The sequence below is a fragment of the Mus caroli genome, chromosome 19 (assembly GCF_900094665.2).
Source record: "Mus caroli chromosome 19, CAROLI_EIJ_v1.1, whole genome shotgun sequence".
NCBI classification, from domain to species: domain Eukaryota; kingdom Metazoa; phylum Chordata; class Mammalia; order Rodentia; family Muridae; genus Mus; species Mus caroli.
In genome coordinates this window covers 53,588,305-53,615,234 of record NC_034588.1, presented here as the reverse complement: position 1 = coordinate 53,615,234, position 26,930 = coordinate 53,588,305, and the positions used below count along the sequence as shown (strand labels likewise).

General features: G+C 47.7%; 1 protein-coding gene across 23 annotated transcripts in view; it reads left to right on the top strand.

Moving 5' to 3' along the window:
• The window catches only part of Ablim1 (actin binding LIM protein 1), a 281,810-nt gene that overhangs the window by 174,473 nt on the left and 80,407 nt on the right, over nt 1-26,930 (top strand). For all 23 annotated transcript variants that reach the window (XM_029472684.1, XM_029472685.1, XM_029472702.1 and 20 more), the window contains 2 exons: nt 5,505-5,631; nt 7,300-7,393. In XM_029472684.1, coding sequence (XP_029328544.1) covers nt 5,505-5,631; nt 7,300-7,393 — 221 coding nt within the window. The remainder of the gene's footprint in view (nt 1-5,504; nt 5,632-7,299; nt 7,394-26,930) is intronic.

Here is a 26,930-nt window from a genome sequence, read left to right as displayed (position 1 = left end):
TTGTGAGCCACCATGTGGTTGCTGGGATTTGAACTCTGGACCTTCGGAAGAGCAGTCGGGTGCTCTTACCCACTGAGCCATCTCACCAGCCCTAAGAGCAACTTCTATCTAGCCATAAATTTACTTGATAATTTTGTCTATGAAAAATACTATTTGGTGTATGAAAAATACTCTAGTTGTCTATAAAGTAGCAGGTCTGGAACGGTGGGGATGCCAGAACTGTGGGGATGCTGGGTCCGTGGGGATGGGTAGTGACTTGGTTGCCCGTGCATCTCCCTTTATGGCTTCATGCACTCAGCCTCCTTTTCCAGAGAAACATCTCGACAGACCCACACATCCTTCCCGAGAGCCATATGTCTCCTTCATCAACTTAAATCCTTCTGAAGTGCAGGTGTTTGGGGTCCTTTGCCAAAAAGATTGAAGGCAAGCAGGCAGGGGTCCCACTGTTAAAGGCTGTTATTGCCTTTGAAGAAAATGGTATAAAAACGGAGCCAGGTGTGGGCTTGGGCCTCAATTTAACTTGTCTGTGAACAGCCAGATCCCCACTTAGTGTCCCCACTCTTGGTGTCAGGAGAGAGGTCCTGAGGCTCACCTGTCCAGGGCTGGGCCTCGGGGTTATGTTCTGCCTGGTCATTGTTTTTTCCTTTGGCGAGTTACCAGCAGACCTTACATCCCCGATGCCACTCCATAGTCCCCTATTTCTGACTTGGACAATCATCCCAGCACCACGCACCAACTTTCTATATTTACCAGCAGCTGCTTCCGAGATGTGGAAACAATTTTCTCAACCACTGAGAAGACATGAAGCTGGCAAGTAGGAGATGCTGTTCTTCATGGAAGAGCCTCGTTGGCCTGAGCAGAGGGAAGGGAGCGAGCCAGCAGGAACCTCTCTCTCACTGCCCCTTGTCCAGCTCCACTGCCTGATGTCAGGCTATGGCTTTGTCCAGAGAACAGGGGTTTTTGTTGTAGAGTGTACCAGAATGCTCAAGCCAGCTGATGTGGGGTGATAGTATCTTACCTAAGAGACTGAGGGCCTCTTGAGCTTCCCACTCATTCTTGCTCACTGGCTGGGCTCAGGCACCTGGGTCACCTGCTATGTTTTAGGGGAGACACACTGGGCAGGGCATGCTGGATCCCAGTGGTTTAGACCCCACCTGCAAGACTAGAGAGTCCCCAGACTCAAAGAACTGAAGGCTACATGGCCGGCTACATGTCTGCACAGCCCTCGGCGGGGGATCAAAATGTTCCCTCCCCACCCCCCACCCCCAGGCTGTGTAGTAACTTCTTTCCCGGCTCTGTGACACGTGGGCATCAGGGGCCAGGAGAGAGCAAGCTCGAGCTAAGATGAAGAAGCCCAGGGTTTAGTCTTAGCTCTGCTCCCTAACCAAGGAAGGAGAGAGGCCATTGGGTAACTCACCTCTGCCAGGTCCTGTGTTGTGCAGAACCTTGGGATGCAACATAGCAGGTGGCATTATTATCAGTAGCTCACAAATGATGGGGGTTCCGAGGTAGCCAGGAGCCCAAGTCTTCCCAGCCCCACTGCTGGTGCTCCATTACCGGCTCCTCAGACCTCCGGCTTCCTGCAGTGCACCACAGGCAACTCTGACAGCCTCACTAAGTCCAGCCATCTCCATCTTTGAAATTTATTTTGCAACAACAACCAAAAAGAAAAAAACCCAAAACAAAACAAACAAAACAAATATCCTTATTTGTCTTTCTTCAAACCATTGCTGCCACCTAGTGGTAATTATTAGAAACAATGGAAATTTTCAGTTCAACTTGAATTAAAGTTCCCATTTATTTTTATTTTTTATTTTTTATTTTTTTATTTTTTATTTTTTTGAGGAAAGGACTTAACAGAAAAAAATCAGAGTTTTCCAGGGCTTGGGGGAAGGAGGGCTGAGTAGGTAGAACTCAGTTTGTTCAACTCAGAGTGCTGAAGTTCTCCTGCTATTCAGTGTGATACTGTAACCCCTGACGCCATTTTAAACCTTCCAAAACCTGATCAATTGTGGGTGTCAGCAAGGCTCTGGTGGCCGATATCAAGAGTGGCGGAGGCTGAGCATGTGGAAAGTGGGGAATCTCTGCACTCTCGATTTTCCTGTGAACTTAGAATTTGCAGTATATTCCTTTTAAAGATGGAGCGCTCCGCTATAGAGTGCGGTAGGTGTGGATGTACATATATGTGTGCACGTGTGTGAGTTTGTGTGTGTGTGTGTGTGTGTGTGTGTGTGTGTGTGTACACACCAGAGGTCAATGTTGGGTGTCTTCCTCTATAGCTCTCAAATACAGTTTTGAGACCGGATCTCCAACTGAGCCAGGAGCTTATGAATTGGATGGACTGGCTGGCCAGCAAGTCCCTGGAATCTGTCTGTCTGTCTCTTTCCCTGTCCCCCTAGCCAGGGTTATAGATGGACACTTCCCACACTGGCCTTTTGTAAGGGTTGTTCTGAACCAATGCTAGCATGGCAGGCATGCTGATCAAGACATCTCCCCAGCCCTCACTGCTTTTTTTTTTTTTTTTTTTTTTTTTTTCGAGACAGGGTTTCTCTGTGTAGCCCTGGCTGTCCTGCTACTCACTTTGCAGATCGGGCTGGCCTCTAACTCAGAAATCCGCCTGCCTCTGCCTCCAAAGTGCTGGGATTAAAGATGCGTGCCACCACGCCTGGCACTTTTTTTTTGGTTCCTCACTGCTTTTTAAAACTGCCCAGCAAACACAGGAGTGGATGCTCACAGTCAGCTATTGGATGTATCACAGGGCTCCCAATGGAGAAGCTAGAGAAAGTACCCAAGGAGCTAAAGGGATCTGCAACCCTATAGTTGGAACAACATGATGAACTAACCAGTACCCCAGAGCTCTTGTCCCTAGCTGCATATGTATCGAAAGATGGCCTAGTCGGCCATCAATGGAAAGAGAGGCCCATTGGACTTGCAAACTTTATATGCCCCAATATAGGGGAATGCCAGGGCCAAAAGAATGGGAATGGGTGGGTAGGGAAGTGGGGGGCGCTATGGGGGACTTTTGGGATAGCATTGGAAATGTAATTGAGGAAAATATGTAATAAAAAATATTAAAAATTAAAAAAAATAAAACTGCCCATTAGCCTTACCCTCCCTCCGTACTGTGGCCTTTCCATTTGAAGACTGTGATTTAAAGGGCATGCTGTGGCTTTCCATAGAATGTTGCCACATGTAAGATTTAAATATTTATGATGACATATCGGGCATTTGGGAAAACATCTATTATTAACTTTAGGATTGTCTTTTCTCACAGTTTAGAATGGCCCATACAAATTCTTATCCAGTGGCTAGAGAGATGGCTCAGGGTTATAACAACATAAGGATCTTGCAAAGGACTCAGGTTTGGTTCTCTGTACCTGTATGAGGAACTCCAGGTCCAGGGGATACCATGGGCCCCACATGTACCTGTACATACATGGTATACATAAACTCAGCTAGGTACTCACATACACAGAAGTAAAACAAAAATCTCTAAATAAGGACATTCTCACCCTTCTATTCAGAACTTATATTTTTAACTCTTTGGATACATATTTTTGATTTTTCACATTCTAGTGGTTTAAAAAATCAAACAACTGGATCATGTGAAGAGACAGATAAAGCCCTCCTCCACAGGGGGTGGTTTCTTAAGGGTTTCTTCTGGGTTTCTCCAGAAACATTCTATTCTGGGAGGAGAACACCAGTGTTCTTTTTAAAGTACATTTAGTTAGAATGCACACACACAGTGGGGGGTGGGATCGTTGCAAATGTATTTCTACAGTAAAATTTTCGGCATGAATTGTTGGGTCTAAAGCCAAGTTAACAGCTGCTGACCAAGATGCCCAAGAACACCTCCGGTCAAAGAAACAGGCTATGTTAAGATGCTGAGGCAGGGGCTGGTGAGATGGCTCAGTGGGTAAGAGCACCCGACTGCTCTTCCGAAGGTCCGGAGTTCAAATCCCAGCAACTACATGGTGGCTCACAACCATCCGTAACAAGATCTGACTCTGTCTTCTGGAGTGTCTGAAGACAGCTACAGTGTACTTACATATAATAAATACATAAATCTAAAAAGAAAAAAAAAAAAGATGCTGAGGCAGAGAGGAACCACAGCCATCTCTGAATGGATTTTCAGAGTGTGTTCAAGTTTGAGGTTTGTGCTGGGTCACTCCAGGGGGACAGGTTGGTGACTCAGGTCTGGTAAGAGAAGAGAAGCTGGTCTAGAAGTGCCCTTTCCAAAGAGACAGTTACAAATGTGGCCAGAAGAGGGGGCTGTCCTGTCACTTTGTCCGTAGGACCCTGTGTCTGTCTTAGTCTAAACATGGCTGCTGAGTGGTCTTGCCTGGATGCTGCTCTTTTCTGTTAGCCTTGTTTGTTAGGGCACAGTGGCCACTGCCGGCTGGTGGCGTTTGCTCTTGTTTCCTCAGACACAGGTATTTTGAAAGGTTGTAGGGTTGATGTTAATTTCAGTGAACTCTCCCCTTTTATGTGTCTCTGCGTTAACACACGTGTATTCCGCTTCCCTGACCCCATGGCGTGTGCTATAATCTACATGATCTGAGCACCTTTAGTAACAACAAGTATTACTCAAGGGCTACTTCGGCAGGCAAGATCGTGGTGCAGGACCAGGCCAGCTAACTCCGACGGCCACAGTCTGCCACATTGTGATGGTCAGCATTGATTGACAGCTTGGCAGGATCTAGAACCCACAGGAAGACACAACTCTGGGCATGACTGTGAGGGACTCTCTAGATTGGGTCGGCCAAGGTGGGAAGACCCACCCTAGTTCGTGGCCTGGGTCCCTAAGTAACATAAGAAAGAAGTCAGTGAGCTGAGCCTCGATCTCTCTCTGCTCCCTGACTGCTGCGCAGTGTGACCAGTTGCCACACCCTCAGGATGAAGCCTTGCTCTTGTGAGCTGCATTTCCTGGGCTTCTTGTCACAGCAGCGAGAGAAGTAGTAACTAACACACGTGCCTTCCAGGAATCTGTCAAGGACAGATGAAAGCTAAGGAATTAAGTCATTTAACCAATAGTGGAAAGGCTGGCTTGGGTAGATAAGGAGGTAGAATTTCATTACAGATTTGAGAATGACGGACAGTGCTCCTAAAACCACCGGCAGGGATGAGGAGGGAGGGGCTCCCAGCACGTGTGCTTATCAGCTTCACATGTGTCCTCAATTAAATAAAAGCCTGCGAGTACTTGCTCAATGTCCTAGCTAAGATGCCATAATTAAATAGTCTCTAGGCCAACTGGACTCCAAAGGGTGCCTAACTCCTGAGGAGCTAGCTAGGAGATGAAGGACATTCTGAGATCCACTGAGGTCTGAGCAGCTGCCTGGCCACGTGAGGACAGGTCCTGAGGGATTTAGTGGAGAAGACTTTATATAGGGAAATGAGACCTTAGTCAAGAGCTGGCTGCACCGTGGGTCCCGGGGACCGCTCCTCCTCCTCCTCGGGTTTTTCCAGGGAAATGGCAGTAACCATGGGCTGCTGCTCTCTTCCAGACTGTGCCGGCTGTGGAAGGGACATTAAGAACGGACAGGCGCTGCTAGCTCTGGACAAGCAGTGGCATTTGGGCTGCTTCAAGTGCAAGTCCTGCGGGAAGGTCCTCACCGGCGAGTACATCAGCAAGTAAGTCTGGGTCAGAAGGGCTGGGGTACCGGCTCTGCAGAAGAGCTGGGGTACCCGTTCTGCTTTCCAGGGTTGCCCCCCTCCCTCGAGCATGCCAGAGCACATTCATTCCGTCTTGCATCAGTATGAACCAGTTGCCATAACATTTATTGAAATAGCTTTATTGTTCCGCTTTTGCCATGCCGTGGCTGCTGTAAACTTAATGGCCTATTAACGGTGCCCCAATTTAATAATTAACAAAGCAGTATACCCGACTGTGTAATCAGTTAAGCACCTCGCCACGTCTCCTTTGCTATTTCTGGTTTTTTTTTTTTTTTTTTTTTTGTGATGCTAACATAGTTTTCTTCTCTGGGGCTTTAGACATCCCCGCAAAACACATGTTATCAAGGTACCGAGCCTGGCAAGACCAGAGCCACCAAATAGCCTGTCAGGGTGACGGTTCATGTTGCAGTCAGAGAGCGCTGGTAGAGGATTAACCAGTATTATACAAATCTGCGAAGGCTGGGTGGGTTTTTCTTTTGTTTCTTTTGTTTTTGTTTTTTTAAATGTGCTCTGGTCGTGAGGAGGAATGTGCTGCTCTGTATCTTTTCATGGCTTTTGAAATTTTCCCCAACTAGGGGATGAGGACCTAGCTTGATGAGAGAGCTTAGACCCCAGAGTGCACAAGGCCTGCGTTGGGTCTCCAAGAGGACTGGAGATGTCATTCAGTTGGTAGAGTGCTTGCCTGGCCTGCACGGCAGCCTGTGTGCTAATTCTGTATAAAAGTGGGTGTAGAAATTGCCTGTTCTGGTGGCCTTGGGTTCTTCAAGAGTTGGAGGCCAGCTTGGCTACATAGGACCCTTTCTCACAGGTCAAAAACCAAAACAGGAAACACAAAACCTACCCAAGGGTATTAAATCACTCACGGAAACGTAGTGGATGAATTTAATTTCACAGGTCCACGAAATGATTGAAAGGGAAGCTCAGCTCCCACCACCCCAAAACTAGGGTTTGTTTCTAAGTGGGTCTGGGGTCAAACTGAAACACCCCTGTGAGGGACTAAAGAGCTCTACAGGTGACTGTGATGAGCAGCTTAAAGGACAACGTGAGTGTTTGTCTGGCTTTTAAGTGGCACTGAGGTCTGCCAGTAATAGGCAGAGTGGACCCTCAGACTTGCTTTCCAGTTGTTCTGAGTAGTAACACTCAGGAAATGGCAGCTTTGCCACACTGTGAGACAAATGCGGCTGCTGAGCCGAGCCATGTCCTATACCCTCAGAGCCAAAGGGACCTGAGCTGAGGAGGTGACATTTGAGGTGGTGGGAGGCTCTGGTGGGCCTTTGATTCTGAGAAGATGGTGTGTGAAGGGAGGTAAGATATCCTGGGCCTTTCAGACTGGCTCATCTGAGGGTTATTTGGGCTGCCAGGAGAAGAATACTGGGGCCCATGCTCCTTAATTCTGTGACAACCAAGGAAGTGGGCACAGTAACCATTTGGTGGTTTGTTGGGTTTTTTTTTTTTTTTTTCTCTCTGTCTGGCTTGGAGACAACCACTTGCTCTCTGGCCTGTGGTTTTGTGTGGTCAGGTTGCTGGGTCTGTGTAAAGATGGATTCTACTCTTGTTCTGTGGGAAGGGCCTCAGCAAAGTGGCTTTGGTGTCTTCCCAAGACCTGAATGTAGCTTTGTCTTTCAGGGATGGCTCCCCATACTGTGAGAAAGACTACCAGGGGCTCTTTGGGGTGAAGTGTGAAGCCTGTCACCAGTTTATCACAGGAAAAGTCCTGGAGGTAAGTGCAGACCACCACCGTTTGCTTGCGGGCCCTCATCCTGCGTGTCTTCTCCTGAGGAGGAAGGAGAATAGCCATGGGTGACTGTCTGAGAGGACTCGTGTGTTGTACTTACCTTTCTTCCAAAGGCCAAGGGGAACTTGGAATGATAGAGAAAAGAACAGACCTTCCTCCCTGGGAGTTAAGCAGGCATTTTTTTTTAAGAGTAAGAATATGATGTCAGATCCTGTGTGTACATTTGTGTTTGCACATGTGTGCTGTCTGTGGAGACCTCAGAAGCTCAGAGTCTGAGAAAGGAAGGGAGGGTTCAAGGTGAAGGCTTTGACTTCTCTGCCTAACTTAGAAAGCCACATCCGCTGTGACTCAGAGAACCCTGTGACGGAGCTGAAGGAAGCCTGTCAAATTCAGGTGTGACTGCTTCCAGCCGGAGCTTTGTTCCTGCCTCTGCCAGTACCTGCTTCTGGGCCTAGCTAACACCTCTTTGATGAGAGAGGCTGCAGCGAGGAATTCTGGGATCAAAGTTCAGAGAAAACCCTGTTTCTCACAGAGCTTTTGGGGATCATCAAGCTGGAGGGGAAAGTCACAGTTGCCACACACACACACACACACACACACACACACACACTCACCTTCCTGTCCGTAGGGCAGAGAGAATGTGCAGTGCCAGAGAGCCTGGCAGCTTCAGCCTGCTGGCCTACCAAGCCATCATGTGGGTCCCTCGGGTGCCGATTCCATACAGCCAGTAGAGTATGTTTTAGAGACACGGGCTGTCTATCCAGGGAGTCCCTATGGTGTTTCTGGCCACTCTGAGGGGATATCACAACAAAGGTTAAGAGTAATCTCCCCGAATCCCACTACAAGTTCTTCCCACCAAACATCGAGGGTCACCATGCACTAACTGTCCTGAGGAGATGGAGAAGAGACTCTTGTCAAGTATAGTCACCCAGCAGTCCGAGGGAGAACGCTCTGATAAAGAGGACCACGTGGCGAGGACACAGGACACACAAAGGAGCACGCTGTGGGGTACCATGCTGGAGAAGTGGAGGAGGACTCCTCCAGGGCCACACTCAGAAGTCTGAGTTTTGTGGAGAGAAGTGAGGAGGACGTAGGCTCTATAGCAGCGGAACCACAGGATGGAGTCAGTGTTCTGTGGAAAGTATAAATGGGAGTCTTCAAACACCTGTGCACACACACTCCCCACCCACCATTGACAGCAGAGGGAGGAGGAAGCGGCTCAGTCATGCCCCAGTAGATGTCGGGAAGCAGTGATAACCTGCTACACCACAAATGTACCATAAGTGAAAGATGGCAGGCAGGAAGTGTGGTGGTCAGACCACCCAGACATGGAGCCCATCACCAAAGGCCTAGTGATTAGAAACAGAAAGCAGACTGCTGTTTGCTAAGGGCTGGGAAGAAAACAATAGTGACTGTTTCTGGGAGAGTTTCCCTGACACAAATGCAAACGCTTCCCAGCAAGCAGATAGGAGAGGTGGGTATGAGGCCTTGGTGTGGTGTTCATTGGGTGCCTCCAGATTGTTGGTTCTAAGGTGTTGCACTTTAGACTACATGAATTTTGCCTTGAATCTAAAATTTAAAAACCAAGAAGGGTGTGAGGGTATTGTAAACAAAAGAGGCAGGAAGATGTGGAACTTGGTACCCAAGTTTAAGGTCATGTGTTCAAATCAACCTCTTTTTTTTTTTTTTAATCAACACATGGAAATGTGTTCCCCAAAAGCATTGGGAGGGAAAAAAACGTGTTTTTGCATGCGTGTTTACATTCACTTCAACAGCTACAGGAAGGAATCTATAAAATATAGTTGCAATCTAGAACATGCCGTTTTGGAGACATGCTGGCCCCTTGTGTTTTCTCTCTCAGGCGGGAGTCACAGAGGCTTCAAGGAACTTGTCCCACATTGGCCTCAGGTTGGCAGGGCAGGTCTGAAGAGCTGAGGGCTTGGAGACATTCCATACAGAGCCTCCAACATCGGTCAGCCCGGGAGTGGTTTGCACTTTCAGCTTAGATGAGAGGTCCGCCCAGCAGACTCTGTCCTCCTCAGATGGGTGTGTGACCCAGAAAAATGTCCTGCAGGGGCTAGCACAAGACATGTGACTGCTAGTGACTCAGCTGGGCTTGGTCACCAGGAGAAAGTAGGACCAGTCTCCATGCCCCACCTCCCCCAAGCTTCATTCCCTGGCCCTGCTGAGGAACCATTCTCAGTGTAGCTCTGTCATCAATACTCCAAACCCTGTCTTTTTGTTTTAAATTCATTGTATCAGTATACCAGTGGTTTTATTTTCTGCATGGGCTGCAACAGTGATGGCTTAAAACAGTCTATTCTCTCGTTTTTTAGAGTCTAGACATTTGTAACAGTGTATCATCAGGGCCATTGTTCTCTCAAATACTGGGGGAATGGTTTTTGGTGATCTCCAGCTTCCCGGCATGCATCACTCCAGGTGAACCACCTCCTCTGCCAGCTACCTTTCCACCCTTCTCCTAAAAGGGCACTTATCATTCTATATAAGGCCATGCCCATCACTCAAATAGTCTCTTCAAGACCCCTGCCTTAATTACATCTCTGAATACCATTTCCAAATATATGAGTGTTTCCAGCTGCAAAGACTTGCTGTGGAGGTAGCTTTTGCTCATCCAATTCTAGAAGACCCAGGGACTGCCTAATGTGGAAAGACTATAAATATTGGAGCAGAGCTGAGGCCACTGCATTTAGTTCTCCTAAAGGTGCTACCATACACCCAAGGGGGCTTTCAACAGAGAAGGGCCCCAAACTGCCTGTCCAGGTTTAGCTTTGCCTCTTTTTGTTTCTCTAACATTTCCTGGAGAACCTCAGCTTCCTTGGGGTTGTGTCTTTCACAGACACAAAGTATGCGTGTAGCTTTCAGAACAACATCCTGCGCTCGCTTCTGCCTGTTCTCTTTTGAGTTCTTTAACATTGTCTTAAGACTGGACACAGGTATCTCAGGCTAACCTTGAACTTGCTTTGTGACCGAGGATGACCTTGAATCGTTAATGTTCCCACTTCCATCTCCCGAATGGTGGGATTGCAGGGGTGGACCAGGATGCCTGCTGTATGTAGGGGTGGGGTTATGCATGCCAGACAAGCATTGTATCAACTGAGTATACCATATCCCCACCCCATCCCACCTCCAGAGTTGTAGTGCTCACACATTTCTTCAGCCTGATGGGATAAGCAGAGACCAAGTAGTTTAAAGAGAAAGGTGACAGGGAACCTAGAGATCAACTCTTGGCTCTGGAACGCACCCACTGGGTGACCTCGGACACGTCTCTCCACATTCTTAGCCCATCTCTCCTTTCATTAATGGAAATCATTCAAAGTATGTGCGTAAACCCAAGGCTAGGGTGCTGGCCTCCCAGTGCGCTGCCCAGTGTGGGAGCTTTCCACAGCTGTTCTCTGCATCTCAGGGGTCAGAGCCCGAGGCTCATTCTGACTGACCTGGCCTGCCCAGGCACTTGGTGCACACACCCATGTCACGCTTCTCTTTATTGCCACTTACTTCCTGTTGTCTTTACAACAGTGACATTGTCTTTGGAGACCATCTTGTTGTGAATGGTGTGTCTTTAAAGATGTTTGCCGGGCCTGTGAGATGGCTCATCTGGTAAAGGGGTCTGAGGCTAAGTCCGATGGCCTGAGACCCATGGGATCTACAGAGTAAAGGGAGAGACTTGCATGTTGTATGCATACTGGGGCCCTCACACATGCATGCCCTCCCAACACACACACACACACACACAAATGAATAAAATGTAACTTTTACATTTTACTAATTGACCCTATAAGTCCAAAATCTGAAGATTGTTACTGCGGCTGGCTTGCTTCTTAATTTAAGAGGCTGGGAGCAAATTAGAGTGGAATATTAGGGTTTGTTGATCACCTCCTACCTCTAGTGCCTACTTTGAACTGTCCTTGGAATCAGCCCCTCCTGTTTCTTCTTCCCACCCCTCCCCCTCTCCCCACCCGGACTCTGGGAGCTGCAAGGTGACTCGGGTCAGTCATTGGTGCTAGTGGACTTGTGACTTCCTTCCTACAAATCTCCCATTTCTTTGGTGGATGCCCCCAAGACCCTTTCCCCAGATGCTGAAAGCCATCTGTGTGAAGAAGCGGCAGCTGTCAATCATTTTGTGAGATCAGCGGGTGAACTGTAAATGAAGTCTGAAGAGCAGAGGGAAGGGGCCTGTCCCGGGTGTCCTCCCTCAGTTCAGGGTTCCCTCATCTCTCCTGTTCTCTAACACCACCCCTGCCACCCCACCACCCCAGGGAGCCTCTGGGACGTGGCTCACTCTCTCACTTAAAACAAGTGGCCCCAGCCATTGTCCCCTCTGCCTAAGTGCCTTCCCTAAGGAGGCACCTGCAGGCTGCCGCCTCCTGGGGATGGCGTGGGGACATTCTTCTGTCCTTTCTAGAAGGAGCCAGGCAGGAGCTGTGTCCTGGTTCTCACCACAGGGGTGGGAAGCAATCTCGCTGTTCTTGCTTAGGTCATGCAGGCTTTCTGGTTCTCCTCCCACCAGCCAACACCTGCAGGCTGAATCTGGTCTTTCCAGAATGTGCGGTGATGCCTGTTTTCTTGGGGTACCACTGGGGACTGTGTGCTACTGAAGGACCCAGCCCTTTTGAGACTCCATTAGAGCCCCACCTCTCCTCCACCCGTGTAAACCTCTAGACCCTGTCCTGTTTTGCTGGTTAACTTGGATGGGATTTGTGCTTGCTTTCAAACCCCTCCTGCTCAACTCCTGGCTTGTGGGAAATGGGATTCAGTCAAATCCTTTCTCTGGATTCTCCAAGGGATTAAAAACCAGTAGTGTTGGTTGTTCTGTCTGGCTTTTTGACTGATTAAAACCCTGCTTTTTCACAAAGCGTGGGGCTCGGAGGACAGATGCACACTCGGTCACATTAGAAGGTGAAGGCACTGTCCCATCCTTTGTGGCGCAGAGATTTTAGACAGGTTTGGTCTTGTTTTGGATTAGCCTGTCAGCTGCGGAGAGAAACATTAGTTATTCTGCAGCATTTACTCAACAGGTCTGGTTGTCATCTTCAAAGACATGATTTGCAAAAAAACACCCTTCCTTCCTGGGTCTGTGTGTGTGTCATCCCGGGCAGAGCCGGAGTGACAGCCCTCGCTGGGGCAAAAGGCATCCCTGCCTACTCCGTTCTGCCGTCCTATCTTCACACCAATTTGGGGTTTTTTGGGAGGGTTTAAATATTTTTGAGAATTGGGGAAGGGAAAAAGATCAAGTCCCTCTGTTGAGTTGGTAAGCTGTTCTGTGCCCCAGGGAACAGTGAGCCTCCGCAGTGTCCTGACTTTATGGAACATTTCTTAACATTTGCAAGTGTGCTTAGAACTGTTCCATTCATACTGCAGGCCTTGTAAAGTGGTCCAGGCCTTCACCACTGACCTCCGTTAAAGAAGAAGCCACGGAGTGCTGCGGGATCTGGAGCTAATTAGCAACAGACTGAAATTAGAAAACAGGTCTCTTGACTCTCAGAAGGGGGACACGTGGGAGCCCTCACACATTCTCGCACAGCCATCCACAGTCAGATAACTGGCCGTGAGGTGTAGCTGGCTGAGGGAGCTGAGTTTAAGGCTCCTGACGGAGAAGGCGTCCCGCTAGTCCTGTCACACCTGTGCTGGAGACAGACGTTTGCTCGTTCATTGCTTTCTTGTTTTTGTCAGCATACAAGGCCACTGAAGACCTTGTCTCTGGTCGGCTGCTTTTCTGCGGAGTCAGACTTCAGGGTGTCTTGACTTTGTTAATCAGCAGTAGGCCACCAGAGCACCCAGCATGGCCCTCAGAGAACACTGAAGAGAAATTTGTCTCCAGCTCGAGGGCTCAGCCTCCTCACAGAGCTCTGGCCTGGGATTCTTCCCAGAGCCACAGGTATTCTAGAAGGTCTTATGAGGCAAGATGGAACTAGAGATACTTGTCATGGTTCCTCACTTCAGACTATCGATGGGTCACTAGAGCTGGAGAAGTGGCTTCCAATTTTTGTTCTGTTTTGGAGATGGGGTGGGGGGTGGGGTCTTGCTATGTTGCACAAGATGGATTTAAACTGCTGAACTCAGCTACAGGAATAGGTGAGACTATAGGAGGACATTATACTACCACATCCGGCTTGAAATGCTTCCATTGTAGACAGGTTAAGCAAATGGTGGTATATCCACATAATGGGATATTACTTGGCTGTGTAAAAGGATGAAATACTGGTTCATGTTACATCATGGATAACACTTGAAAACACTGAAAAAAAAAAAGAAAAGAAGCAAGTCACAAAAGATCATGGGTCATATTCTTCTGATTGCATAAACTATATAGGTTAGGCAAGTGTTATATAGATTAGGAGGTGAAAGTAAATTAATGGTTTCCAGGGACTGGGAGGAGGAGATGGGGTGAGTGATAATGGGCGTTTTGGGTCAGGGAGAATAAATACATCCCAGAATTAGACAATGGTGTCAGTTGCACAATTTTGCTGATATATCACAAAATGCTGATGTGTGTACTTTAATAATGTGAATTATAATACCTAATTTGCATCTCAACTTGAATGCATACATATGCATGTGCAAACAAACACACCTGCTCCTTTTGCAGAGACGAGGGTGACAGCTGGGATCCTCTTATCCTATGTCTATAAAGGACTGGAATTTTAAGGACAAAAAAGAAACACACACATAGACATATATACAGACCACGCATGCATATACATACATGTACACATAAACACACATGCACACACACACCCTAGCATGATCAGAAGCTGTCATAGCTGCCTGTGTTCTACCTCTCTCCTCTCTGCCATCCTGAGAGGCCTGAGAGCAGAGAGGAAGGAAACAAGGAGGTGGAGGTGGGTAATTATCATGCTTATAGTCTTTATCATCATAATATCATCATCATCTTCTTCTCCTCCTCCTCCTCTTCTTTCTTCTCCTTCTCCTTCTTTTCCTTCTCATCCTCCTCCTTCTTCATCCTCCTCATCATCGTTGTCCTCTTCATCACCATCTTTGCTTGTAGCCCAGACAGGCTTGAACTTTCTGTCATCCACACTGGGTTCTTTGTCACTGTAGAAGTAAAACCTCCGTCACTTCCTGGGGCCACTGGTTGCCACAACATGCAACTGGGCCCTCGATCCTAGAGGGTGAGTCTATCAATGTAAAATCTTGGATGAAAGTGACCTTGAGTTTAAATTCAACCCAAATTTAGTTTAAATTTAACCCTGTGATGTGTTAGCTGTGGCACTCTGTTTGCAAAGAATAACTTCACCTCTCCCATTCTTAACAGTGGGGATTGACCCACTTGGAGTATGAAGAAATGGCTTCAGGAAGATATGTCCTACCCCATCCCTCCACCCCCAACTCCCCATCTCCACCTCCTGCCTCCACCCTCACCCCTGCCCCCACCCCACCCCCACCTCTACCCCCGCCCTCACCCTTACCTTTTTATTCCCACCCCCACCCCATCTCACGTGACTCTATTTCTCTCTGACATTTACTCTGGTGGAAGTGTGTTGCCAGAGGAACCAGAGACTGTTCACAGCAGTAAAGCCTGATATTTATGGAAAACTCACCCCATTTCCTGTCAGAACAAATGGAGGCGCTTCCTTATCCGGAAATGACAGTTTGAAAAGAATTTGTATTTATCTTGAGTTGAAAAGATGTTTTGTTTTTGAGGGTGATTTTTTTTTTTAACTTCAGAGAGTTAAGTCAATTGGAAATTTTCCTTACCTTTCCTTGATTTTTAAACATACGATTTTATTTTTTTATTGTTGTGGAAACAATGTATTATTTTCTTATCTGAATCAATCAGGTTTTAAACTTAAGAACTGTTACTTAAAAAATATTTGCTATGCCTGCCTGTTGACAAACTCTTTGAATCCCAGTACTTTGGACAGAGAAGCAGGCAGCTCTCTGAGTCCAAGGCCAGCCTGGTGTACGTAAAGGGTTCTAGGAGCCAGGGTTACATCGAAGACTCTCAAAATGGGGAGGGAGGGGAGACTGGAGAGATGGCTCTGCAGTTATGAGCACTGGCTGCTCTTCCAGAAGACCCTGATTCGATTAGTACACCTGCATAGTGTCTGTAACTCCAGTCCCCACAAGAGGGGAGGCTCTTTTCTGGTCTCCGCAGGCAGGCATTGCATGTATGTGGTACACAGACATCTATGCAGACAAAAACACCCATACACATAAAAGTAAAGCTTTAAAACTTAGATACATACAAACATCATTAGAGACTAACACTGTTCGGGTGAGCTGAACTGTGAGGTTCAACAGGAGCCCTCCTCTTTTGGAAAGAGTACCTATCCCCATGAATCCACGTGGTCGAGGATGGCTGGACATCCATGCCCAGCCACTCCCAGCCTGTTTCCTCTGCTGGGCATCCTGACTGCAGCAGCCCCCTCCCATGCTTCAGAGCTTCAGCTCCACCTTGGCCTTGTGTATTTGTACATTTCACCTCTTTGCACAAGTGTGTAAATTTGTGAAAATTGCACCATGTGAAGCTCACCAGGAAGGTTTCCTGACTCCAGGAGTGGTAGAAGCATTTGGTACACACACACACACACACACACTGGACTGGCTTCCTCTCCTCTCCTGCACTAGCAGGCCCCTCCCACTCTGTTTTACACCCGATTGTGCTGGCTTCCTGGACCCAGTGGCTTCCTGCCTCGTGAAGGCCATTGTGCCAGTTCCAGCAGATGGGCCTGGTGGTATAGGCTGTCAGCTTAGCCAGGAGGAGAGAGGTTAGGGCCCTTCAAGCTCAGAGGGAATGAACTGACACAGGGGTCCCTCCCCCTAAAGGCAGACTTTGGAACAGGCTTGCAAACTGCCCATAAGCTCTGTAACCAGGGTAAGGCTGTGTGAATCTCCGAAGTAGAAGCAGAATATGGACTCTGGGGACTTGGTGTCTGTCACTCACTGGTGAGGTAGGAGGAAGAGGAAGGTGATGTGTGACCACACACTGCAGCAGTTGATCCCGTTGGCTGCACTTGATCAACCCTCAGGAGTTAAATGAGGGATGCTAAGAATTACTTCTGATAGGCATAAATCAGATCCAGGTGGGTGAGCTGTCTGAGACAGTGCCTGGCATCCTGGGCCTCCAGGAGTGTTTCTGTTGTTAATTTGTTGATAGATTGTTTCCATTTCGTGTGCTTAAAAAGGAAGGAACAGATTCTGTAAAGCCCAATAGCTTTAACTAGCCGGAGTGATGGAATGAGGCCGGCAAATCTGTGATGGTTTAAAATGCACCAGTAATGGCTGAGCAGTGCAGCACTGACTGGCTCTGCGCGCCTTTGATCTCAGCACTCTTGAGGCAGGGGCAGACAGGTTTCTACGAAGTCAAGGTCATCCTGGTCTGTAAAACAGGACAGCACAGCCAGGGCTACACAGAGAAACTTTGTCTCAAAAAACAAAACAAAACACCCCCAACAACAACAACAACAAAAAGAGAATTACCTGCTCTTCCAGAGAACCCAGGTTCTGTTCCCAGCACTCACGTGGGCACATCACTGACAACTGCTTGTTGCTCCAGTCCCAAAGGACCAGCACACAGGTCTCGGGCCCCTCCGTGGACATGGTGCACATAAACACATGAAGGCACATACACAGACACAGAATTAGTAACATTTCCAAATGTGGTTAACAGTTGTGATGATGCTTTGAAATGAAAACCTCTGAAGCAGCCTAACGTTAGCCATCCCATGAGCTGAGTCTCCCATGGTTCCATGGGGTTTTCTCTGTTAGTCTTCACCAGTGGCTAGCAGCTAGCAATGTGTTAACAAATGGTTCATTTTCACATTATAAATGTCCCTGTGCCCTTCAACCAAAGATCACATGTCCCCAGTTTTCTCAGCACCCCACTAGATACCCACTCCTTGCATATAAAATAAATGGCTCTTTAGCTGCCTTCATGGTCATTAATGTCTCTCTCACTGCTTTCATGCTTCACAGCTTCTACCAGAGACTGTTTAAGCATCAGCTCCTACAGGGGTCTTGCTCTACTGGGTTGTGCTCCATAATGCTGGGCCCATCAACCTTATAGGCCTCCACCCGTATTCATGCTGACAATGAGGAATATTGAGGTGACAACTGTAGTGGTTTGAATATGCTTGGCCCAGGGAGTGGTACTATTAGGAGGTGTGGTCTTGTGGGAGTGGGTGTGGCCTTGTGGGCGTGGCCTTGTTTGAGTGGGTGTGGCTTTGTTGGAGTAGGTGTGTCACTGTAGGTATGGGCTTTAAGACCCTCGTTCTAACTGCCAGGAAGTGCCTGGAAGATGTAAACTCTCAGTTCCTCCTACACCATGTCTGCCTAGATGCTGCCATGCTCCCACCTTGATAATGGGCTGAACCTCTGAACCTGTAAGCCACTCCAATTAAATGGTGTCCTTATAAGAGTTGCCCTGGTCACAGTGTCTGTTCACAGCAGTAAAACCCTAACTAAGACAACATTGAAGAGATCTCTTGACTCCTTTGTTTCTAGTCCTGCAACTTTGGCTTTAACACCGAGTCCCCCTGGAGCAGGGTTTAGCCAACTACCCAACAAGGAATATTCATTATATTTTCGGGCCATAAAATTCACCCATGTCAAGAACGATTTAGTGATCTTTGGTGCCTTTGCAGAATTACGAGCTGTCACCGCAGCCCAGCTTCTAATCTTACTCCATCATGCTTTGTAGGTGTTATGAAATATAATGCAGTGATGGGGCAGGGGTGCCTGGGAGGCCCATGCCAAGGTATTCCCGTGAGAAATCTGAGAAATTGTGCCATACAACAGCCCTGGTATCAGGGAGTTTTTTTTTGGGGGGGGGAAGAAGGGGGATGGGGGCCTGGAGAAGGGGTAGAGGCAGACAGACAGAAGCGGGGCCATGAAGGCAGAGAAAGTGGGGATGAGAAAGACAGAAGGAGAGAAAGAGAGGCTGGCCAGGAAAACACACACACACACACACACACACACACACACACACACACAAAGTGGGGGCTAGTTAACTAGAAGTCTTCTCATGTTCTGCCAAGCTACCTGCATCTGGCGGTGGGCGATGACTTTATCTATTGCTAGGTCCCTGGGAGGAGTCTAGTGGAACTGCCCGTAAGCCAACAGTAGGCTCTGCCTTTGTGTAAGTTCTCACTGCCTGTTTGTAGCTGCTCATCAAGGGCTCCCGCCCTTGTTTGTTACCTGAGTCTCCAGACTCTACCTGGCAGTGATTTTTTAAAATCCTTTTCATGAGGTAATTTGGGATTTTTCTCAGTAAACCCTGAAGATAACTATTCCTCTTTCTCTCTAACCCAAGACCACTGAAGTGGTTATATAAGTAAAATCTAGACAAGGAACAGACAATGCCCGTTTAGGAGATGTAGAAGAAGATGAGGATTGATAGGAAATGAGCTCAACTCTAACACTTACAGCCATGAGACTGGGGTCTAGATGAGTTTTTGTGTTTTCCTTCCAAAGACAGGTTCTTGACTCTTCTAACAAGCATTTGCCTGAATGTGTCCCACACTAGAGGTGCTGGGAATACAGTGGCTAAAAGCCATCTCTCTCTCTCTCTCTCTCTCTCTCTCTCTCTCTCTCTCTCTCTCTCTCTCTCACACACACACACACACACACACACAGAGCGCACAAGAGTCACCTGGATGTCTTGTGTGCCGTGTGTGGTTCATGTCCATCACCAACAATAGCATTTATGCACTTAGAATGTAATGGTTCACTCTCATGTTATCAGCCCAACAAAAATGTTATTCTGTGTTGTATTTTTTTATTTGTATGTGTGTGTGTGTGTGCACATGTGCAAATGTGTTGTACTGGTGCCTATGAAGCTAGCAACTGGGGTTGGAATTTCAAGTGGTTGTGAGCTGTCAACATGGATGCTGGAATCCAAACTGGATCCTCTGGAAGAGCAACAAGAGCTCTTCACTATTGAGCCCTCTCTCTAGCCCTCTATCGGTTCTCAGACTTAAACAGAGAGCCTGATTAGGGGGTTCGAGCAGAGGCATGGGGGGTGTGCAATGCTGCTTATATTCAGTGTTGCTGTAAGTGGCTCTGGGGTAGAGATGCCCACAGCCGCCACTCTGAGAATCTGTCCCTGTAATGGAGGGTTTGACTCTTCAGAAGAAAAACCCAGCCCTGTAATTATTAGAGTGTGCAACTAACAGCTTTCTCTTCATTTCATAAGCTTAGCTATGTTGCCAGGACTTTCACATTTCTTCAGCAATGGTTGGGACTGTTTCCAGCCAGCTTGGAGAGATTCTGTACATATAGAGAAGGGTCTTTTATATGCTGGTCCTTATGGCCAGTAACCACTATGAATTTTCCCTAAATCATCTTAATCTTGTTGAAGATGACCAGAGTCTTGCCTCTAAGGAGGGTTCCCCAAAAGGAAGCTGCCTGGTAGACTTGTCTGGCTGTGGTTAGCGGCTTGTTCTCCTGAGCCAGTGACCTCACTACCTGTCACAGGTTCATCTGCGATTTCTGAAGAATGCCTTAATTAAAAATGAGATAACATGTATAAAGCGCCCAAAGCACGGTAGGCATTCAGCATTCCCCCCACCCCGCCCCCTACACATGCATGCATGCATATGCGCACACACAGCAGGTAAAAGTGCTTGCTGGTAATCCTGATGATGTTAGCAATCCCAGGGACTCACAAGGTGGAAGCTGTTCTCTGACCTCCACACATGTGCTAGGACACCCTTAGACACACACACACACACACACACACACACACACACACACACACAGTAAATCAGTGAAAAGTTGTAAACACAGCGTAAACTGTGTAGACATCCACATCGAGCCTGCCTGTCAGAGAAGTCTCTTTAGATGGCACTTCTATCTCACAGCAAACAGCGCTGCGGAGTTCTAAGGTGTGGGATGCTGTGCGAGGTTGAGCTTAGCTCTATTTCACGTTCACATAGAACTTCACAGCACGCATCTTGCAAGCAGCCACTTGGATGAGAAAGCTGTTTGCAAGCTGTGCTCACCACATACATTTCTCTCTTCCCAAATCCAGAAAAAGACATTTAAACGCACTAGTCTCATCTGAGGCCAGCCCCCGGGGACCGTTACAGTCAGATTTACAGCGTAGTCAACCGTGAGCGGCTCTGCGGCAATGGTACTTCCCTCACCTGCCCTTAACAAAAGAAAGAATGTCAACCCCCCCTGCTTCTCTGGAACATGGACTGGCCCGTCGTGGCTGCTGCTGTGTTTAGTCAGTGAGGCAAGGAGAGGAGGCGTTGAGAGGAGGGAGCCTGCCACAACTGCTCTCGTTTCCTGTGTGAGTCTCTGGGGAGATGTGCGTGGCTGCAGCCTTAGTGAAGCCTGCTGTGTGAGCCAGCTGGGCAGGTAGCCAGCACGGGCCTCAGTCTACCAGGTTGAGGTCTAGCACGTCCAAGGTGTTCTGAGCTGGCAGCTCAGAGGAGTTCTGCCCAGGAGAGCCAAGGAACAGGATCAAACGCACGGACCCTGGCACAAGGTAACGCGTGCTTTGCAAAGGGTATCCTTTCCCTTGGAGGCATTTGCTGGCTTTCCGGTGGGCAGGCCAGGGAGTCACTGGGAACCTCTACATGTTGTCGGTTCATGGTAGCGACAGACACCTCTTCTATTACCCTGAAATGCATTTTATTGGAATTCTTGCCCCGTCTGGTGTTCCAGATGAACTGTGGATCATCTCTCATAGGCAGAGAACTAAAGACGCAAGGCAGATCCTGCCAGGGTGCCACAGAGGGTGGTAGCTTTTAAAAAACAGTTGTGCTTGGATGTGATTACTCCCAAGAATGAAAAAAAAAAGTGTTTTAGGCTTTGGGCTTGGTCTGTTTCTGTCTCTCTGACTCTTTCCCTCTCTCCCTCTCTCTCCTTTCTCATTTTGTGTATATGCATGCGCACGCTTGCTTTTGGGTTTGAGAGCTCTGAGGAATTGGCTTCTGAGAAGAAGAGAGGACTTCAGAGTCACAGTTGGGAGGAGTTCGTATTGAAGATGAGATGAACTCTTTCTCAATTCATTACTGTAATACGTGAATATTTTTCTTTAATAAGATCCTCATGACTATAAGTGAAGATTAATATGTTTGGATAGTACTCCTTTTTTCCATAGGTTTTTATTTTATTTTTACTTTATGTGGGTGCCTTGGTGGTGTTTTTGTGTATGTACTTCTGTCTGAGAGTGTCGGGTCCCCTGGAACTGGTGTGAGTTACCCTGTGGGTACAGGGAACTGAACCCTGGTCCTCTGGAAGAGCAGCCCCCTACTCTAACCATTGGGCAACCTCTCCAGCCCTTGGACAAGACTCTTTATTTGTTTCAGCTACAGCTTGAAAGAGCCCTCACGTGTGACTGCTCACCACGTGAGTGGAGTCCAGTCTTAGGAAAAATAGCTGTCCTAAGATCCCAGCTGTTCTTGCAGTTTTATCAGAAAGTTTATTGTATTTTGTATGGACCTTTTAAAGTTTGTTGTGGTAGCTCTGAAGATGGAGTTTTAGATGAGAAAGTTGTTACCCAGACTGTGACGGAAGTAGATGAGAGCTGAGGTTGGTAGATTTGGAGGAAGTCTGAGCCGCGTTCCCTGTGGCTGCCCAGGAATGTTAAGAGGATGTGAAGTTATTTAGATCACCCAAACAGGTTCTGACAGGTAAATGAAAAAAAAAACTAATTAAAATATAATTGTTGCCATTCTGTAACGGATCAAAAGGCTGGCTGGGTCTCAGGCGCTTCCAGTGGCTGATTTTGCCAGGCTTATAGGCATGAATTACTTTTAAGCAGGCGTGGTGCCAGACCTCTTGTGGAGCTGTGAATGGAAGTTGTGAGGAGATGTTTTAAGTGGGGTTGCTTAAGCGTTTTCATGGGTCAGTGAGTTTAACCCTGTATCAGCGGTTCATCTTACCAGCCACACGGAATGTTGCACCAGGGCCACCAAGGGCTTCCTCTGCAGCAATTGCAGCTTATCTGAAAGACCAGAGCAGACAGAGCCACAGGGGTTTCGTAATCTGCTGAGCCCTTCAGAACAGGGTTTTCAGCCTTTGCGCTGCTGACATTTTGGATGGAGTCATTCTTTGTGGCTGGGGACTGTCCTGAAGGATGTTGAACATCAGGTTTCGCCTGCACTTGCCCGGTGACAGTGGTACCTCCCTCCCCAGCCACAACCTCAAATGCCTCCAGACTTTGGCAGAGACTCCAGTCGGGGGAGGGGAGGAGAGAGGTGGCCCGCACCTGAAGGAGTTCTGCAGAGTCCCAGGAAAGGAATCAGACTAGCATTTTAGCCTTATCATTTTGGTTGTTGTCTGACCTTTATCTGAGGGCACATCTGTTGGGATGGGGGTGGGGTGGTATATGCCTCCTTCTCTTTCCCCTCAAAGGCCATCTGGTATTTTGTCCCTGCTGTGGTTTGTATAGTCAGGCATCTTGAGTGCATCCGGGAACTTCAATTTAAAATGAAAAAGAAACTCTCACAGTGAGAGGGATCACCCACAGCCTTTTTATTCTGCAGATAAAGGTGTTTTGATATGTGGGTATTGGGTGTGTCCACGCAAACCCGGTCTTTCCTTTGTTTGCCCAGTTTGGGTGGGTGGTTTGTTGTTTTTGTACTTCTGGAAAATGAAGGTTTTTTTAACCTGGAACCTCCCCCAGATGCCCCACTCCCATCTCAGGGGGTCTCAAACTCTAGAGTTTGGAGGGGGAATGGACCCTTACTGCTTTCTCAGGGAACTAGTGTTCACAGTCTTTTTTCTACCTCACAGGTAACAAGGAAGTCAGCGGCTGGAAGGTTTTTTGTCCATTAATTTGTTTCTTCTACCAACAGCACGTGGTACTGTTTGTTCCGTGCAAAAGATAAATACATCTAAAACTATGTCTGCCTCATTATAGTTCACTATTTCTGGACAGCCCCATACCCCAGCAGTAGCTGTAAATTTCTTAGCTGTATACTCAGAGTCTCTTAGAAGTGGCGTTGGCCACGCTTTATGGTGTTTCTCCCAAGAGCAAGGTGCGGCTGTGATTTCCTTGAGCAGCTAACCAGTCTAGAAAGCACTACTGCTCTATCAGGAAGCTGGGAGAGGGAACTGGGCCACCTTGGTTTACTGGAATCCATCCTTAGTGATATGGCTGGAGCCGTGGCATTATTATCAGAGTTCTGTTTCTGACTGAAAAATAAATGTATTTACCTCCACCTGGAGGCACCAGCGAGTCATGTGCACAAGGGTGGCATTTTCCCCGTGGGCTCCCATAAACATTTCCTCCTTACTAAAGCCCAGCTTCTCGCTGTTCCCTAGACCTCAGGTCCACAGTGCAGAGAGCGTGAGTGTTTGAGGTCATTTGCTCTCCGTTGCACTCAGCAGTTGATGAACCTTGGAAAGGTCATCCAGGAGCTTGGCCTGCAGGAGGGGAGGCTCAGAAGGATCTGATGGGGCAGGAAAAGGCAGGAGTGAAACCTTGCTCGCTTATTATAAAGAGTCACAGCCAACAAACACCCCTGTAACAAAACCCGCAGCAAATGTATTTAGGTAAAGTTTTATATGACACAGACAGTTTTAAAATGAATACCCAAAGACTTTAGGGAAACTCCATTTTTATGCTTTGCTGGGGCAGAGAATGGACAGCTGTGTACGAGTGTGACAGGGCAAACTCATGTGACCTAATGAAAGTAGACAGAGGAGCCATGAGATCTGACTGGTCAGGAGCTTGGAGCATCCGTTCCCCCTGGGGTAGGGCAGGACTCCTCTGACCAGAGAGGAATCACCTCTAGAATGTCTTTCTGGCCAGCTCCCACACAGACAGGTCGGGTAGGTCAGAGCATTATCTCAAGGTTTTATGGTGGGCTTTAGCCAAGAGAAGAAAAGTCCAGTTTCTGTGATTTGCTCAGAGTCCTAAGATGAGGGTGGGGGCTGGGGAAGGTCAGCAGGTGTGTCTTCCCAGGCCTTCCCAGCTCTTGGGTTTTAACCTTTCCAGTGCCAAAAGCGTGCCTTGAGTGATTGCTCCAGAACTCTTTATCTGCTAGCTGTGTCTACAGGTCTGGGCTGTGTATTTTTTTCAAAAGGATATATCTTGTGTGCCGTTGTGGGCAGGTGTCCCGTTTAAAGGTTGACACAGACAGGCACTTTGAAGAATGCAGAGGAGGTGTGGGTCTGCACATTACTGAATTTGGAAGGGAAGAAAGCTCATAAATTCTTATTCATGAGCTCCAGAGAGTGAATCTCTGAAAGTCCCACAGGCTACGCTGCCGCTGGCTTCAGTAAGACCATGGGAACCCCAAAGGACCTGAGGCAAAGGAAAGTCCTCCTCGCAGCCCCTGAGAACGCTGTCATCCTGAGAAAGCTTGCCGTTATGCGTGAGCAGACCCCACTCCTCGCTCCTTCTCACATGGCTTGGTGTGGGGGTCTCAAGACTGAGACAGGGTCACAACCTGGCTGCAGGATTCTCACCTTCTGAGGCAGTTACTGAGATGTGGGCTGTACTGGTGACCTGAACTCAGAACTTTGCCGGGATATGTAAGGAATAAAGGTTGTAGTGAGAGATAAAGAAATTGGAGATCATTTTAGGCTCTTGCTTCAGTTCACAGACTGAGCCCATGCCCTGAGAATGTGTGACTCCACAGAGCTGGCCTAAATGAGACTTACTATAGCTGTGTCAACCAGGGACACTGAATTCTGTCACAGAGATTCCCAGGATGAAACAAAAACCTGGTTTGGGGATATGGGTGGGACTTACAGTGTGTTTGTGTGTATGTCTTTGTGTGTATTTCAGGGAGTATTAGTCATCTGTAGATACATACATAGTCTTCAGGAGTCTTCATGACCAGGAAAGACAGGTATTACCATGATGTAAACATAGAGAAAAATTCACACATCAGATGCCTAAACAAGCAAGAGGAAGAATTAGAAGTTTTGACAAAAAAAATGATCTCTAAGTCTCAGAAGTGATACAGGCAGTTGTTTGTCATTTTTATCCATAGGTGACAGCACTGTACACAGAAGGCAAAACTAGTAGAAGATTGTGATTATATCACTCAACTGCAAGGACTCTGGATCTCACACTTCAGAGTTGAGTTAGGGACTGGAGCGATGGCTCAGGGGTTGACAGCATTCGCTGCTTTTCCAGAGGTCCCAGGTTTAGTTTCTAACACCCATATGAGGTGGTCACAACTGCCTGTAACTACAGCTCCCAAGGACCAGTGCTCTCTCCATGGCCTTCCTGGACACGGGGACACACACACACACACACAGAGAGAGAGAGAGAGAGAGAGAGAGAGAGAGAGAGACAGAGAGAGACAGAGACAGAGACAGAGACAGAGACAGAGACNCAGAGAGAGAGAGAGAGAGAGAGAGAGAGAGAGAGAGACAGAGAGAGACAGAGACAGAGACAGAGACAGAGACAGAGACAGAGAGACAGACAGAGAGACAGACAGGCACAGAGAAGTTTTAAAAAGATATTTTTAAAAAGCAACTTCAAGCTCGGCAGTGGTAGTGCATACCTTTAATCCCAACACTTGGGAGGCAGAGGCAGGCAGATTTCTGAGTTCGAGGCCAACCTGGTCTACAGAGGGAGTTCCAGGACAGCCAGGGCTACACGGAGAAACCTTGTTTCGAAAAACCAAAAAAAGAAAGAAACAAAAAGCAACTTCAAAATTAAACTAGTTTCAAACTAGTGAAGCTAGAAGATTGATTTTGATTTCTTGGGCTTCCAATCTGTCTCTGCCTGAAGCCAGAAAGGCTCAGAGCAGCCCCAGGAGAGGGACCGCAGTGAAGGCACACACACACTCTGGTGCCTTTATCCTTCACCGCACCTGCAGAGATTTTGGCAAGCACACCATTGTGGTCTCTCCACGCGGCTGGTTCGAATCGTGGCTGTTTTTTTACTCCTACAGTTCAGCTGAAGCAGAAGCTGGCTAACACTCAAAACCTCTTTCATCTTCCCTTTCTGCTAACTAGAACTTTTCTTCAATTGTTGAAGTTCTACTGAGCTGGCTCCTTGCATTCCTGCTTATGTCTGTATACCTTGTCCAAATAAACACACTTGAAAAGATAGAGAAATGTGTTTGGCGAAGCTCAGAACATCCCCTATCGGAACGTAAGACAGCCTTCTGCTTTGTTTTGGCAGCTAGTGAAGGATGCCAAATGTATCTAGTCTGGCACCGGATGAAAGACACCGGCTCTTACATAACGAAGTTTAAATCGCCACCGGGGCAGGGTAGAGATATCCAGGTTTCCTTTGTATTTTGAGAAGAATTTTAAAGCATAAGGGGAAAAGCCTGCTTGGCTGGGTTTGTTTTGCCTCTGAACTACAGAACTGTGCAAGCCTATCAATATCCCTTATCTTGGTTTTCACAGGCAACCTTAGGTCTATTCCTGCCCTGTTAGCTTCTGTCTGTCCCTCAAGCACGTGCGTGCTTTTCCCATCCTGGGTCTTTCTTGCAGCCTCTCCATTCTGCATGGAAGAGTTTCTCAGCAGAGATCAAAATCCTTCTACTTCACCTGCCTGTTAGTCCCCAGAGCATACTCCCTGGGCACCTAGCCCAACCGTGCCCCCAGGCCATCT